Below are 17,525 nucleotides of genomic sequence, written 5' to 3' on the forward strand. Positions count from 1 at the left end.
CAGTATTAAAAGTACCCTGCAAAATCATTATCAACTTATATTCTTACAAGAAGACAGTTATAGATATGGGACAATAATTTTGGACATGAGTGTACCTAATCCTTTTGAGTCTTTTGGTTTATTTTCTTGATCTTCATAACGCTAGGCGCTTTTTTAGCAAAAAAGATGAAACTTGAAACACATACTAGATAAGCAATAGCTATGATAGATTGATCTTAAAATAAGGTGCAGTGCTTCCATGTACTAAGAAGGATGAAGATATCACATCTTATGAAATAATATGTAAAAATGTTTTGTAGTTTTTGTTAGCACACTATATTAGATAAGGTTCTGGTGCTGTTAGATTGTCCTTTCAATGGTCATATACAGGAAAATGAAACACTAGAACGCTTATGGCTGCAAAAGAAGAGAAAAATATATAACACAAACACGTTCTTCTGTAAGGTGAGATCTCTTTATTCTTGTATATTTTAAGTTTGTACAGTTTGCCTTATAAATAATTTAACAAACATACGAACAAACAATTTTTGTTTTCCATTATTTACTTTTTTAAAGTAATGGAACAGGAACTCCATGCTATACTATTTAAGGGAAACAGACGCTGATGAATTCATGGAAGACCATTCACTTCCTTTTAAAATCTAGGAAAAGAAAGAAAATGAAAAATAAAATAATCCAGAAGTTCGAAAAGTAAAACAAAATTACTTTCATGTCATGTGATAATACATTTTAATCGAATGCTTTACTTAAATTATATTTTTCATTTGTTATATCAAAATTAGAATACGCGTCTATTATATGGATTTAGGGATTTAGATTTCTGGGCTTTTGGCATCTATAGCCATTTAGCCCGTCACGTATGAGGGATGATGTCCCTCGACGAGCACACTATCTGGGGAAAAGGAAGTGGCCTGGGACCTACAAGTTAGGTACCACCACGGCATTTGCCTAATGTGAATGAGGAAAACCCAGGAAAGCCTCATTCAGGATGGCTGGCCAAAAAAAAAAATGCTTTTTAAACTTTTTCGACCGAGTGTCCCCACCGGGAATCGAACTTGGGACCGCTCGCACCGAAGGCGAGAGCGTTAGCGACTACGCTACGCGGGGCCCTGTCTATTGCGTGGAATCCCCACACGAAGAAAGACTCTTTATTAGAATAGAAAGAATTCAAAATACATTTCTGTAGTTTATGGTATACAAGAGAACAGGCATCTTCCCTAGATATGATAATAGTACCTCGCTTAATGTAATGAAAATTTTAACACAATGTCTCTCAAACACAGACGAGTGTTAACTAACATGATTTTCTTGTACAAAATATTAAATGGCAAATTAAAAAGTAAGGATTTGATCTCTGCATTTCATCTCAGGGTACCCTATAGAAACATACGTGTGGGCAATTGAGATTTCTTTCATTGTAAGAAATCTCGAACAAGTGCAATAAAACAGTCACCAATGTGGAGGATGGGTACAGTGTACAACAAACTGAGTAAATGTAAAAGTATTCTGGATATGAGAGGTATGAGTCAGGATAGATTTCGTAAATGTATTATAGCTATTCTTTGTAAATCTGAGATGAACACTATAATTAGATAGAGTTACCCGTTGTGTTCTTCTCAAATAAAATAAAATAAAATGTATTATCACTACATTATTATATATTCATCTATCCACTTCACTTATACTTACTTACAACACTACCATGCGTTTGCTTTTGATCATATTTTTGAAACTATTTACCATTATCAGCCTTTAGAAAATAAATTGTATTTTCTGTCCTCAGTTGCTGGTTTATCTATAGTATATACACACAGAAACATTTGTTCTGGAATTTGAAACATTCTTTATCTGCCTGTATTCTACTTCTGCTTATATACATGTATTACTCTTCAAGACTAAATGAAATATTCTGCCTAGCTAGATAGGTACCGTTGTTAACTTCCTGAGAGAATCTCAAATTTGAACTTTCATGGGACTATAATAAATCGAAAATGATTGTAAGTAATTTATCATATATATGGTGCTAAAAAGGACCATTCTCCAAACAAACGAATAAATTAGCTACTAACCTAAACGAAACGATTATAGTCGTATAATGATGCTGTGTATCGTAGAAGCGAACGAAAAGTTATAATTATTATTATTATTATTATTATTATTATTATTATTATTATTATTGGAGATTTTCATTGCCTTACTTTTTACCAATTTCACTATGATTCATAAAAATTCCAGAATTTTAATGAAATTTTTGAGTAATATTTTTTTAATCGGGAGGTGTGTTCAACCCATCCTTTATTCTTTATTGATTTTAAATCCATGCAGTGAGAATCATTGGAGAGCCTCGAAAGGGATATGGGCCATGTTGCTTCAAATCAATTATAGTATTTTACGAATAGTGGGAAAAAGTAAATTCATTCTTTGATCTTGACAGATTTTAGCCCAAGGAGTTGAGATAATTGAAACGGATTATTAAAGAATATATACGCCGTATTGGACCAAAATGGAATTATTTTTGTGAAAGTGTAGATGATTTTTTTTTTGTTATCATTTACAAGTTTGGTGATACTTACCCACTTGCACTTGATCTATTTCAATCACAATCAATAGGACGACCAGAATGCCCTTAAGAAAATATACATTATGCTTTTTCAAATCGAATACTAGAAATTTATTTTTGTTGTATGTACCTAGTTATTTCATAAATACTGTAATAGGGTTAGAAATGAAGCACAGACGCAATGTTGGGAGATATATTGATATCATTTTGCAAGATGATACACAGAAGTATGGAACATGAAGAGTACCGATCAGTTTTCAAAATGTCCATCTTAAGCCTAGATGCAGATCCGGAGTCTGATGGGCCAGTCGTCAATGGAATTATGAAAAGTGACGAACTGCCTTGATCAGGGCGCGTTTCAAGAAGTCCAGATTAAGGTGTCCCTTCTTGCAGACTATTGATTAAAGTACTGACCGCAATTTGTAGTCGAAGGAGTTCAGATTCGGGCTGCTAGAGGACCAGTTTCATGTAAACATAAAGTCTGGGACCTTAGCCCGTAGTCATTCCTGTGTTGACCGAGATTTGTGTGCGGAAGCAGAAGGTGTACAGCAGAAGACCAAGTTAGAATGTCCACTTTTGATTGGGGAACATGGTGATACTCAGTAGTTTCACAATGGACTCTAACATTGTCCAATGTCTTCACTCCATATTCACAGAAAAGGAGCTGTGTTTTACCGTTGAAGCTCACCTCACCACACTATGGTTGACGTGTGGTGATGGGACGTTTGCACCCTGGAAAATATTCAACAGCTTGCATTCATGATGATGCGTACATGCTCAATTGTAAACAGCTTGTCGTCGGAAAGGCCATTTCCTGTGTAATACTTGAGGAGATGATTGGCTTTCACACTACGTGCTAGTGTAACAAAAGTTTATGTTTTAGATTCAGCAATAAATAAATAAATAAATAAAGTTTATTAGAAAATATCTTATAGCAAAATTTAAATAATATTTAATCCGTTTATTACATCATTTTCTTCCAACCAACATTTCTTGTGTATGAATATTTTACTTCTATGTACTATTTACATATGCACACTAGTACAAGATCTTGTTGCTGTACGTTATAGGCATGCAAGGTAATAAGTGATTTACATGTGTTTCCAGAGCGATTATCTACTGGAGTACTGATATCATTATTCACCGATCATTTTTGGGGCTAGTAAATACCCGGATACTGGCCAGCGGACTTGGAAAACCTATGCTTACGATGTATACGTAAATTAGTAACTTAGCTAATGGAGAGACAGTAGAGGAGCGAACCCAGGTTCTTCTACACCTAGTTATCTGTAGAAGTGGTGCTATAGAGACAAAGCCTAATATCCTCTTCGGGTTCACCCATGAAACAATTTTTATTACTGTATGAATCACTCAATGCCGGAACAAATTTGTATGTTTCGAAGCTGCCCTCAGAACTGAAGCAAGGATTCGAACTCCGATACATCCTCATAAGGGTATGACTACATCGATTACTCAGCAATTCTTAATCTGATATTACTCACCCTTGTTGCTTTAATTTGTCCCGTCTGAGTTTCCATAGTTCCTTTTCCCACTAAACTTTCGAAAGAAAGGTTCTCTCAAACGGAAAATTTCTCTCAAAAGGACATTTTCGCTTGAATGGGAATTTTCTATTGAAAAGGGATACTCTAACGATTGGTAAGGAGCTTTTGGAGTGGTACGTCGTGGCGTCTTACAGGGATTTCTTGTTGGAGAGGTACGTTCTGCTGGAAGGACATGGTCTGTGATATGATCACGACAACCTGCGAAAAGAAAAAATCTCAAGTTATTTAATTATATGATTTACAATAATTAAAACTAGGATACCACATTCATGTTCTACTAGACCAAAGATTCTGTGGCGTTTCTTTCCGGAGACTTATGAATTACTTTAATATGAGGGCTTTATCGAAAGGAGTGCAACAATTCTCATAGTTTTGTAATTAATCAACATAAAGTATTAAAACTTTGTATAATGACTAGCCTTTGGCTAGCTGGGAGATCCGCCCCAGTCTCTCGCGTCTGCTCGGCCTACAGCCTCGCATCTCATGTATCAGCCTTTGCATCAACAGTGAATTTCGTGCATTTTCTCTTCATATTCCCTAAACTTGTCCAGCTGAGGCTTCGTCCCCACACCACCGCCTTTGCTCGTCCTATGGCCTCGCACCTCTTAAACCCACAATTCTACTGAATTTCAAATTTCTTTTTCTGTTTCAACTATCCAAAAGATGAGATTTTGCATCACAAGAAAACGCCTATTTAAATAACATGGGAATTTATTCATCCCCCTTTAGAACTCTTAAAAATTAAAATATCCAGTTTTGGCTTGGTTAGTCGCGGAAGATTGCAATCATGCCAAATTTCATCATTCTAATCCTCCCGGAAAAGCCTAAACATTTTGGGGTGTAGAAGTCGTCCCATACAAATAACATGGGAAAGATTTTTCAGTTCCACATAAAACCAGTCTAAAGTTCAATTTTTTTATTTTTACTGATTTACTTAAGTAATGCTAACGAAAACGTACAAGCATACCGAATTTCAAGTTTTTATTCCTATTCCAAGTACCTAAAATATGAGATTATAGGTTCAAAAAAAGGCCAATTTAAATAACACGGGAAATTTCTACAACTCCCCTTTAAACCAACTAAAAGTTAAAAGTATTTACTTTTGGCAATTTTTCTGTCAGTTAGTCCCGAAAAGCTACAATCATGTCAAATTTAATAATTGTAACCTTACAGAAAGTTTCTAATAGCTTTGGGGTGTAAAAGGTGTCCCACATAAATAACATATGGGAAAGATTTTTCAGTTCCCCATAAAACCACTCTAAAGTTGGAAATTTTTATTTTTACTGACTTACTTAAGTAATACTAACGGAAACGCACAAGCATACAGAATTTCAAGTTTTTGTTATAATTCCAAGTACCTGAAACGAGATTATAGGTCATAAAAAAGGTCTATTTAAATACTATGGGGAAATTCTTCATCCGCTTTTTAGACCATCTAAAAAATTAAAAATATTCACTTTTGGCAAATTTTCTGTCGGTTAGTCCCGGAAATCTACAGTCATGCCAAATTTCAACTTTCCACTTCAACCGGAAGTACCCCTGTAGTTTTATATATAGTTAGGATATACTAAAGTTTCCTCCTGAACAGGTATTACAACACTTATTTTTCTTTGTTGGTAAATAAAGGATGTGAAACACAAAAACGTTGAGTTTCTGATGAAGGAAGGATGTTGCTGACTGTGATCCAAAGAAGTGAAAAGTTATACGAAGAGGAAACAATCGAACAATCAACAAGAGGAATGTGTAGATGTGGTGTTGAAACAGAATTCAATGACAAGCCAAGTAGTGGAAGACACCAAGTGTGAAAACCGAAGACTTGCAAGATTTGATAAATTCATTCGTGTGGACAGACGACTAGCTGTCTGCGAGATTGCTGTAGAACTCATCTGTAGTGATAGTGCTAGATAAACGATGATTAATGATTTAGGGTAACTCATAAACTACTGCCCGAGTTGGGCTCCAAAGCAGAGGACATCCGATTTAAAGGAGAGACGGTGGAAGTCTCCTCTGAACTTCTCGAGGCATTTGAAGCTGTTAAAGACAGTTTTTTGGCCAATACGGTGGCGGGAGATAAAATGTGAAGAAATATATAGGGATCAGAAACTAAATCTCAATCCTTTGAGTGACGTCAAGCAGGTTTTTTAAGACCTCATAATTCAAAAGTAAACAATGCACAAACAGTTATAATGTTTACTTTCTGAAATGAACATGTAACAGTGTAATGCTTATGACTTGCTCTTATCACCGTAATTTCAATCATTCTTTCAAACATCATCCACCTACGGTACTAGTATTTCGATTCAACAGTTTTTTCTACGCAAACTTAGTATTTCCTGTTATCATGAACTACTATAATCATATTTATTTTCTACCTCTCTGCTCAATAATATGTACCAAAATTGTTTACTGTAACACATCAGAGATTATATCACACAACGATAATTATAACTCATAGATCTTCAAAATCATATACCAATCATAAAAAGATAATCTAGCATGCACATCAATACTTCTAATTCTTTACTTTTCTTGCATTATTTTTTCTATTTATGGCATCATGCTATGCAATAGCATCAACCTAACCTATCTACTTGGACACTACAAATTTTCCACCTACTGAACAGGATTGATTCTTACAGGCTTTAAGAGGATGACGTTACTTCGAACAGTGAGCTATATATCCTGACACTTAGAAAGCTTCAAGAAGCAATTACGAAGAAAATACGAAACGAAACATTCTCATTCAACATCACAACGCTGGTGCTGTCCTCTCCTGCAACGTTGTCTGCTCCTCTTCTATTAGCGTTGTCCCCATCTTTGTCTATGCTAATGTCTGTGCGTTTCTTTTTCTCACGGAACTGTTTTCTAACGTTTCTACATGCTGTCTCTGTATTGCCTTTGACGATATTTTCCTCAATTCCTTTTCACAAGTTGTTTATCCAGTTTTCTCTGGTCTTCTTTACTTCTGTGTTGATGTGATTGCTGCATTCCTCTTCTTTGTTATCTTGAACTGTCTTCTATTCTCCATAATTTCCAATATTACTGCTGTTATTCAGGGTTTATATTGGTGCTCGATTCTCTTCCTATGTGTTGGTCGGCTGCTTTTAAAATCTCTGCTTTCATGGCTTCCCATTTTGAGTTGATGACATCGCCTGGTAAAGCTACCTTAGACGGTTCTTTGTCTGTCGGAGTTGCAAATTCCATTTTCGTGTTTTCATCTCTTCTTACCTTGGTTGTGTTTCATCTTTTGTTTGGTGCTATCACTCTTTTCTTCCTTAGTCGGAGTTTGCTCTTCATCAAAACTAAATTATGGTCTGAGTCAACGTCTGTTCCTGGGTAACTCTTACTGTTCTTCACTTGATTTTTAAATGCTTGTCGGACCAGCATACAGTCTATTTGGTATATTTCTTTGTCTACTGGTCGTGTCTATGTGTATCTTCTTCTTAGTGGTTGTTCGAAGAAAGTATTTGTTACAGTCAGATTATGACTTTAGCAGAACTCAACTAGTCGTGCACCTCTCGCATTTCTTTCTCGTAGGCCGAAATTCCTAGTTACATTCTCTTCTTTGCCTTCGCAGACTACTACGTTCCAGCCACCCATGATGATTAAATTGTTTTGGTCTTGAACTTTCGTCAATACTTCTATTTGCTCGCAGGTTTCTTCAACTTTCTCATCTGTGTAGCCTGATGTAGGCAAATATACAAGTACTTGAATTATCGTCATATTCCTCGGTTCTGTTGCAATCTTCAACATTACTATCCTTTCATTGTATCTCCAGCTCCGTATAATTTTCTGTCCTATCTTCTTATTCAAGACAAACCGACTCCTGCTGTACCGTTTACAGCTCTTGAATAAATCGTTCTGAAGTCCCCGCTCCACATGTCTCCTCCATCAAGCCACCTAACTTCCCTGATACCCAAGATATCTATCTTCATGCGTTCTATTTCTTTCTTCCGGTTTTTCAGTTTTCCACACTGGAGCAGCGATCGCACATCCCAGGTTCCTACCCTGCAGAGGTTTCGTTTAATGAAGACCGAAGAGGCCTTGCTTTGTTTCTCTCCAATTCCGGGGACGACCCTCTGTGAAATAGAACTATGGTATTCCCTAATATTACATTTTCGTATTTCTATTCCATGTTGTTTCCTAGGGAGTGAGTAAAGTGGTGGTGTCCCAGGTCCTTCCATCGCGCAGTGAAACAGCCATAGAGGACATCCTGTCCCTGCCTACTTTTCTCCACATCTGAGCCTTGCCGATGTCAATCATATTCAGCCCCAGTGTGGCAATGGTAGAGCTGCTGTCCACTACCATAATATCTCTCTTCGTCTGGCTCCTACCCCTAATGACCTGTCCGGCATGGGAAGCCCTTTGATAGCGAAACTATATCCGACATAGCTCTTGGGTTCATTAGAGCACGGAAGCTCCACCCCCTACAGCGGCAAGGTGCAGATACTATCAAGGGGGACTTTAAATATATTAACAAATATTATTGAACTCTATGAGAGTAGATATTTACTTACCATAGTCTGAGTATCCTGGGTATCTGCAAGCTAGAAAAAAGCACTAATGTTAATTATTACGAAATACAATGAAAAAATTTGGTTCCTACTTTCTATATTTTTTCTATATCTAGGAATTTTGCTAATGAAAATTCGTGATGAGTTGTTCCGGATTTCTTTGATCCAAATGAACGAATCTTTCAGTAGAATGAAAGGATCAGCTCTCAAGAAGAGATTAGATTAACATAGAAAAGTCACAGACAGATCGATTGACCGTAATTGTTAATCGACTCAGATAAATGTAATTGTCAGATTAAGATTGAAAAAATCAAGCTAACACAATACTTCTGAAAAAAAAACTACTGTATACTGAACTTTAGATGACAGGAAAAAAAGAACTTCCATGCAAGTCTATAAATGTGTATGCACGTGAGCACATGATTTTAATCTGGTTATGAGTGAATCAAATTCCACCTAATTTCAAAAGACCTACGATTTAAGCTAGCTTTACTTTTTCTGGAAGTGTGAAGTAATTTAAATTGAGAACCAGACGGAGCTTTATGAAATACTATTAGCCCACCAAATCAAAAGACTCGGTCAGATTGGTTCACTTGTTGAGTTCGGGTTTACCATCTAGATGTGAGTCTATATGAGACGTAAATCTACAGCTTAACCTGGGATCCGAACCATATGAGCTCCCGCCGGGAACCAAATCCTGGCTTGAGCGCCAAAGACGCATATAACCATAAGAGGGCTGCAAGACTCGGTCAGAATGGACAAATTACTGTTTGAAATGGATTAAAAGAAAGCCAAAAAATAAACCAAACTTTCCACCTAATGGCAGTCAATACTCTAAACACACAACTGAAAACAGATTAGAAATATGGAACAAGGATTTAAGAGAAAGAGAAAGGTATTTTGTGAGTAATGCTGTTAGCTTTTTTAAATCTCGAAGTCCTGTCAAACCAAATAAACATTGTCTCTATTATCTTAAAGTTCCCACCAGCTTAATGTCTATAAAATGTGGTTTACTTTTTCAGTACTTATCTTGAGGAAGATGAAAATATTTTTTTTAAAACAATGTTTATAAATTATGTATATAGATTAATTAATATTTTATAAATTAAATCAGTATTTTATTATATAACTTCTGGTGTTCTCATCACTACAATCAATCGGAAAGTTATTTATAATGGTGTATTCTTCTCTTACTATTCCCTTTAAAAAAATAAGGCTGAAAGTATAAGGAAAAGTCATTCTAAGTTTTGTGTCAAAATTCATATTCAAGCGTCTTACTTTGCAAAACTCTTAACTTAATTAACAATCAATTAACTTAAATACTCCATTTTGGCGAATAAATCCCACTAATGGACAGCAACAGTTGCGGGTTCCTGTAAAATGACTTAAGAAGAAGATTTATCAAATGTTTCGTTGGTGTATATTTGCTGCACAGAAACATGAACAAATACAAGAAAATTATTAGAAAGACTACAAGAGTTAGGTAGGAATATGGAGAAGTTAATTCGATGGGACTCCACATGGAGTAAAGAAGTGTTACTAGTACTGGTTCCAATTGAGGATATTGGGTTTCCAGAAAAGCCATATCATTTGGTACGTCATACCACATGCCTATGGATATTGGCCCACTCTCTCCTGATTTTGGGAGAAGTACATCACATGTACCAAAAATTTGGGATGAGCGCTTTGGTCCATCCTCTTAATTTTAGGGATTTAGCAAAACCTAAAAATGGGTCTGTGACACTTGGGTATTTATCCCTGAAAATTTAGGAGTCCTGAATTTGTTTTCCGTGAATAGGTAAAAACGATACCGAAAATAAATATTTGGGACGATTTTATTACTTTGTATTTTTTAAACGTGAGGGTTTATGGTTGTATGTAATTTACTCTGATTCAGGGATAACTAGGGTTAAATATTTTCCTCTGTGGTCCATCTCGTTCTCCTCGATGTATGAGAATATCTTCCTCATTTGTCGTAATTTATCCTATAAGATGTATGTTTATGGTCTTTCGATAGGTACCTTACTTTCTTTCATAGATGCCTGAATGCTAAGGTTGTTCATATTGTTCCTCGTGTAAGTGGGATGGGCTAGGTTATCCTTTCACCCTTTTGGCTTAATGTATCTTATGGTGTTCTTTGTGGCCTTGTGCACAGGTGTCTTACTCTCTTTCGCAGGTATTTGAGCTGAGATCTTATCACGGCTTATGGTCTTATAATTTGCACCTTGCTCTCTTTCATAGGTATTTAGAACAGGTACCCTGTAATCTATTTCGTACTCTTGAATAGATGAATGAGAAATTTACCTACCTCGTGATCACTATTAATTTGGAAGCTCTATCCTAGCTTTATTATTGTCAATGTGTAGTTCGCTAAGTAGAAAAACAGATCGAATGAAGTATTGTAACTATGAAAGATACTTTCGTCTATTTCAAAGCTAAAAAGTTAAGAATCAAGTACCCCTACCAAAATCTTTGAAACGAATTTCGGAGATATGACTTTGAGAGATAATTTTGTTAATTTAAATCGTATTACGTGAAGTCGTATGATCATTGGAGGAAATCTTGTTATATTAAGGTTAGGTATTCCCTACATGCACTATGACTAAGGTACTTCCCAAAATTTAATAAACTAATTTGGCTCATATGACTTTAAGAGTTTTGAAATCGTTATAGTTGTAAGATCTTACACGGTATGTGTTGTTGTGCATACCTTATTATGAAAACAGAATACCTGTGTGTTAAATATTTAACACATGTTATATTTAACCATTGTCACCTTAATGATATTATATCTTTAGATCATTACACATACAATTTATATTTAAAATATTAATGGTATTTTGCAGTACAACCTTTGCTTTATCCCCTTAAGACATATTCTAAGGTACACATATCCTGTTCAAATACATATGGTTCTAAGAGATCGGATACTTATGATGACTTGTTTAATGACATGGTTAAAGCTATCATTTTATAATTCATGTTTCCTTAAATCTTATAAGTTACCCATCAAAATTATGATTGACTCAGATGAGAACCGATCTGAGGTACCTAATCTTATTATTGAATCCCTTGAAACTAGATACCTGTACTTTATAATATTATGGAATTTAGTATTTACCGACTAAAATTTTTAAGATAAATTTTTAAGCAAACGAAAGAATTCTAAATTTAAAAATTGTAAGCAAAAAGAAGAATAAGGACAATTTTATCAAAATTTAATATGAATGGAATTAAAACAATACTAATACATAAAAATGTAAAAAAAATTAAACAAAAATTAAAATATGCAAACAAATAAAATGAGAAAATGTAAGTAAATATTTAAATTATATTTTTTCGGTAGGAGAATGTTTGGAACAATAAATTTAATACGACTAAATTTATGCAAACAAAAATTCAAACTAAAAAAATCTTGTAAGCAAATTTTAAAAATCTTTGTTTACTAAAAATTTTTGAAGAAAACATTTTAAACAAAAAGTTTTGTACAAATAAAAACTTTTCTAAACAAAATTACAAACAAAAATCTTTTCAAATTTCAAGATTTCAAGTAAATAAATTTATAAAAACAGAAACAATTAAGCAAAAGTATAATAAAAATTCAAGCGATTTTTTTCAAAACTCACTATGAATTGAAAACAATTAAAATTTTATTATTAAAACTTTTAGCGCACTAAAATTTGTTAAGCAAAAATCTATCACAAAATATTTCAAACTAAAATTTTACAGGAAGCGAAAAAATAAGCATTGTATCAAATATTTTCAAACAAAAAAATTAACTAAGGAAAAATGTGTTTCAAGTATCTTTAGTGATATAAAATTCGTCAAAGAAAGAAAAAATCAAATTAAATTGTGAGCAAAAAACAAACACTTAAAACAAAAATGAAACAAAAAATGTGCAAGCAAAATTTAAAATTGGAAAAATTTATACAAACATTTTTGAAAAGTTTTTTTGGTTTCATGTCTTATAGTTATGCCCTTTAGACTAAAGTAGACGACTGAATAGTCAAAGTGAATAATTGTGAAAGTAAAATTTTGAACTCGTCCGTTATGAATGGAATTTGTACGTACTTTACGTCATCATAAATTATTGACATTGCACTTATTTTGATTAAATAATTCGAGCAATAGCATTTTCGTGGTAAATATGTACGACCAACGTTAAACTTTATTAAGAATTCTTATTTACCAGTTACTACTCATTGAATACGTTGATTAAACATGTTATCATATCACAAAATGGAGAATTTTATCCACTGGAAATATTATACTACCTCTCTTAATTCATAAATCCCTTCATCTTTTTTTTTTAAAAAAAAAGTGGAGCCTGACCTAAGTTTTAATGGCACATTTCCTACTAATAGTTCTATGGGCTATTTTCTAGAAAAAATAATTGACTTCATACATTACAAAACTACAAGGTCGTATAGTTTTGTCAGAAATGGGATGTTGCTATTTTATGGAGTCATAAAAACTAGTAACTTCAACACTTTATTACAAAAATATGCATAATCTTTTTCACCTAATCAATTTGCATCATTAAACATTCATTTCCTATAATTCAACGAATAATATGTATTTGAACAAACATCACAAATGCATGTATGTATATTATAGCATCATAAAGTCGGGCATTGTTGAGGGCATAATAAATGGTTCCATTGCTATTCATTGTGAGCAAAGATTTTGCAAATCATTCGCATGAAATTAATACTGTACAGATATGTAGTCCAACACATTGTTACAGTGGAAAATTTTTTAATATAATATTATTTTTTGTTTAAAAAAATTACTTCTTAATTTTTCTGGAATCCTCAATCACTTAAATTTTTACTTTGAAAATTTTTATTTGCTAATTTTCTTTTTTATCTTCTCAATTACCGGCAAAATTTTTCTAACATTTTCTTGAAAGGGACATCACCCAATTGTCCGGCTCCGATTTCAATGAAATTTTTCTAGCTGATAGAGGACATATATGTATTATTTGTGATGACAGAAATTTTTGCCATGGTGCATGTTTTCTATTTTTTATATAATTTTTAAGTTGTGATGTGGTTATTAGAGATTACTGCACAAGTCCCTTACTAACCTTTGTAAACGGAGCGTTAATGAAATATCAACCATGTAGATACATATAAGGACTAGGAGGAAGTTGTATGGTAGGTATGACCTTGACGGCAGCCGTCTTGAAATCCGCCATTTTGAATTAAGGTCAAGTTTTTGAAATGGGAATAGGATAATATGATACATAACTTCATGCTAGAATTTAATCAGGAAGACAATGGTGAAGTTAGTTCTGAGATACACCCATTTGGGGAAAAGTTACAGGCATTTAATTGTTCACTTACTACGTGCGAAAGTCCCTTCCCTCCGCTTCTAACCCGCGTGGATAAAAGCTTCGGTAATACATATTATGCCTAGAGAGAAGTGATACGGTAAGGGTAGCTTTGACGGCAGCCATCTTGAAATCCACCGTTTTGTATTAAAGTGAAGTTTGAGAAATAAAAACCATAGCACGTGATACCTCATTTTAATAGCAAATTTTCCCAAAAAGTCATTGGTATGCTTGTGTTTGTTCTATAGTTAACCAGTATGAATTTAGGACTGCTTCTAATGTGCACCAAACGTCCATTATTCGATCTTTCACATTGGCAACACTCCTAAGTTTCACCGCATGTTTTAAGATTCCAACTGGCAGTTTGCAATTGTTGCCATGACTCATGTTTTCTAAATTTATTACATTTTTAGACTTGCGATTTGTCACTTCATGAATAGTGTTGGGATAAGCATCCAGCAAACTTTCTGAATGTTGAAGACTTGCAGTGTAATTATTTATTTTAAACGAGAATACATGAAGAACCTGTGGACCTACGTGACGTAAAGAAACACAATAAAATTATAAGAAATTGGTGTTATAGGAATACAAAATTATCAGGAAATGTAGCCTGTATGTTGCACAAACGATAAACAATAAAATATTTTTAATAAATACAACTTTAAAAGAACAGCAGCAATGATAGAAAATATCAAAGAGGTGTTCTCAAAACATTGTACCATGAACATAATATGAAAACAGGTAACTTGTTTATAAACAGGTGTAACTTAATTGAGTTCCCGATCAATACTGATTATAAATCTTACAAACATGAATCATCGACAACAATTGCTAGAAAACGAATGACTTTTTTGTCTGACTAGCTAAAAAATTGCCATAGAAAATAAATAAATAAATAAATAAATAAATAAATATACAATAAAGGAATAAATATAAAACAAAACAAAAGACTCTTGATTTACATAACAATCATATTTCGTTTTCCTCTTTGAAGTGAATTTTCGTTTGATTTTTCGTCTCATCTACTATACAAGCTACGTCTTCGGTATTACCTGAATGCAAAGTTGGAGTTGTTTCATTGTGCGATGGTTCATATTGGTAAACGAGTTTTTGAAGGGCAGGTATAGGAAACAAATAATTACATGGCAAGTCTTCAAAATTGAGAAAGATTGCTGGATGCTTATCCCAATACTATTTATGAACTGACAAATCGCAACTCTTAAAAAATGTAATAAATTTAGAAAACATGAGCCATGGCAACAATTGCAAACTGCCAGTTGGAATCTTAAAACTTGCGGTGAAACTTAGGAGTGTTGCCAAAGCAGTCCTAAATTCATACTGGATAACTATAGAATAAAAATAAGCATACCAATGACTTTTTGGGAAAAATTGCTATTAAAATGAGGTATCACGTGCTATGGTTTTTATTTCTCAAACTTCACTTTAATACAAAACGGTGGATTTCAAGATGGCTGCCGTCAAAGCTACCCTTACCGTATCACTTCTCTCTAGGCATAATATGTATTACCGAAGCTTTTATCCACGCGGGTTAGAAGCGGAGGGAAGGGACTTTCGCACGTAGTAAGTGAACAATTAAATGCCTGTAACTTTTCCCCAAATGGGTGTATCTCAGAACTAACTTCACCATTGTCTTCCAGATTAAATTCTAGCACGAAATTATGTATCATATTACCCTATTCCTATTTCAAAAACTTGACCTTAATTCAAAATGGCAGATTTCAAGATGGCTGCCGTCAAGGTTATACCTACCATACAACTTCCTCCTAGTCCTTATATGTATCTACATGGTTGTTCTTTCATTAACGCTCCGTTTACAAAGGTTAGTAAGAGACTTGTGCAATAATCTCTAATAATCACATCACAACTCTTAAAACTTACAAAAAGAAATAGAAAACATGCACCATGGCAAAATTTCTGTCATCACAAATAATACATATATGTCCTCTATCAGCTAGAAAAATTTCATTGAAATCGGAGCCGGACAATTGGGTGATGTCCCTTGTTAGCTAAATCATTTGTTTAACACTCAGTTTGCTAAAAGCTTTTATATAGACTAATTTTTATTTTTAGTCAGTGATTTTTTTGAAAAAAAGTTGTTTATTTATTGTTATAATTTTTTACTGATAAATACTCTATTTTTGTTCGAAAACTTTTGTTTCTTTCAAAACAGTAGTTTGTATTAATTTTAATGAATCCAGTTACGGTGTTGTCTTGATTACCACGTAGCATGGGTCGAACTGACACAGGCCTACCATGTTTTCCTTTTATGGTATTCACTTATAGGCATGTTGAAAACAATATTTACTATATGTATTTTGCATAACATGTTGATGCATGTGTCTCATAAACGACAGATGGATAAATTTACATTCCTTGCTAGAAGGCAGGATGATTTGAAGGATTTTTTTAATAATTTCCCTTGGTGTTAAATACAGATTAAAACGGCTCATGATATATCTGTCCGGTGTAAAATTTAATATGAAGTCATAAAAACTGTAGTAACTTCAATACTTTATTACAGAAATATACATAATCTTTTTTACGCGGGACCGTAATACAACAAATTATAGATGCGTTAAAATATTAGATAATACTTTTGATAAAGTGGATACTTTCAAATATCTAGGATAAATATTAACAGACGAAATTCGTATTCACAAAGAAATCAAATGTCGAATAAAAGCAGGGAACTCGGGTTATTATTCAGTTCAAAATCTCTTGTCCTCGCGAATTCTGTCGAGGAATTTGAAGCTTAAAAAATATATAAAACGATAATCATGCCTGTTGTTCTATATGGTTGCGAAACATGGTCGCTTACTCTGAAGGAAGAACATAGACTGAAAGTATTTGAGAACAAGATCCTGAGACGAATATTCGGATCCAAGAGGAACGGGAATGGGGAATGGCGGAAACTTCATAACGAGGAACTACATAATTTATACGATTTACCAAACATTGTTAGGGTCATCAAGTCTAGGAGGCTTACTGGGCAGGTCATGTAGCTAGGATGGAAGAAAGTAGAAACGCTTTCAAAGTCTTGACTGGAAGACCAATCGGAAAACAGCCATTAGAAAGACCTAGGCGCAGATGGGAGGGCAGTATTAAGATGGATCTCGCAGAGATAGGGATACAAAGTAGAAACTGGACCCAGTTGGCTAAGGATAGAAGTCAGTGGAGAGCTTTTGTGAACGCCGCATTGAACCTTCGGGTTCCATAAGCTACAGAGTTAGTTAGTTAGTTAGTAAACTATACTATGACTACTAGTAATAAAATAAATACGCTTTAAGTCTATAGAGGAATACAGAAATATGGAAATCAAGCTCTTACCTAGTACATGGGGATTTTTTCCGCAATCTGTAAAAAGTTCGAAGATAAAGTTATTTTCAACTGAATTTTGTATATTAGATATCTAATAACACGTTATTTACATTTAATCTTATCACTTATTACGTATCGTAAACACACCCATACACTCGGTGAATTTTAATTCATTCGATAATATTACAGTAGGAACTTTGTTTTAGGCAGTATAT

General features: G+C 33.9%; 1 protein-coding gene across 1 annotated transcript in view; it reads right to left on the reverse strand.

The window, feature by feature from the left end:
* Positions 1-449: 449 nt before the first annotated feature.
* The window catches only part of LOC145691774 (uncharacterized), an 84,241-nt gene continuing 67,165 nt past the window's right edge, over positions 450-17,525 (reverse strand). Inside the window, exons 6-9 of the mRNA XM_081767083.1 lie at positions 17,320-17,346; positions 8,640-8,669; positions 4,063-4,320; positions 450-641 (exon numbers count right to left, since the gene is read on the reverse strand). Of these exons, the coding sequence (XP_081623209.1) occupies positions 4,073-4,320; positions 8,640-8,669; positions 17,320-17,346 (305 nt within the window). The 3' untranslated portion in view covers positions 450-641; positions 4,063-4,072. The remainder of the gene's footprint in view (positions 642-4,062; positions 4,321-8,639; positions 8,670-17,319; positions 17,347-17,525) is intronic.

The sequence above is a fragment of the Thermobia domestica genome, chromosome 8 (assembly GCF_964235325.1).
Source record: "Thermobia domestica chromosome 8, izTheDome1.hap1.1, whole genome shotgun sequence".
NCBI classification, from domain to species: Eukaryota; Metazoa; Arthropoda; class Insecta; order Zygentoma; family Lepismatidae; genus Thermobia; species Thermobia domestica.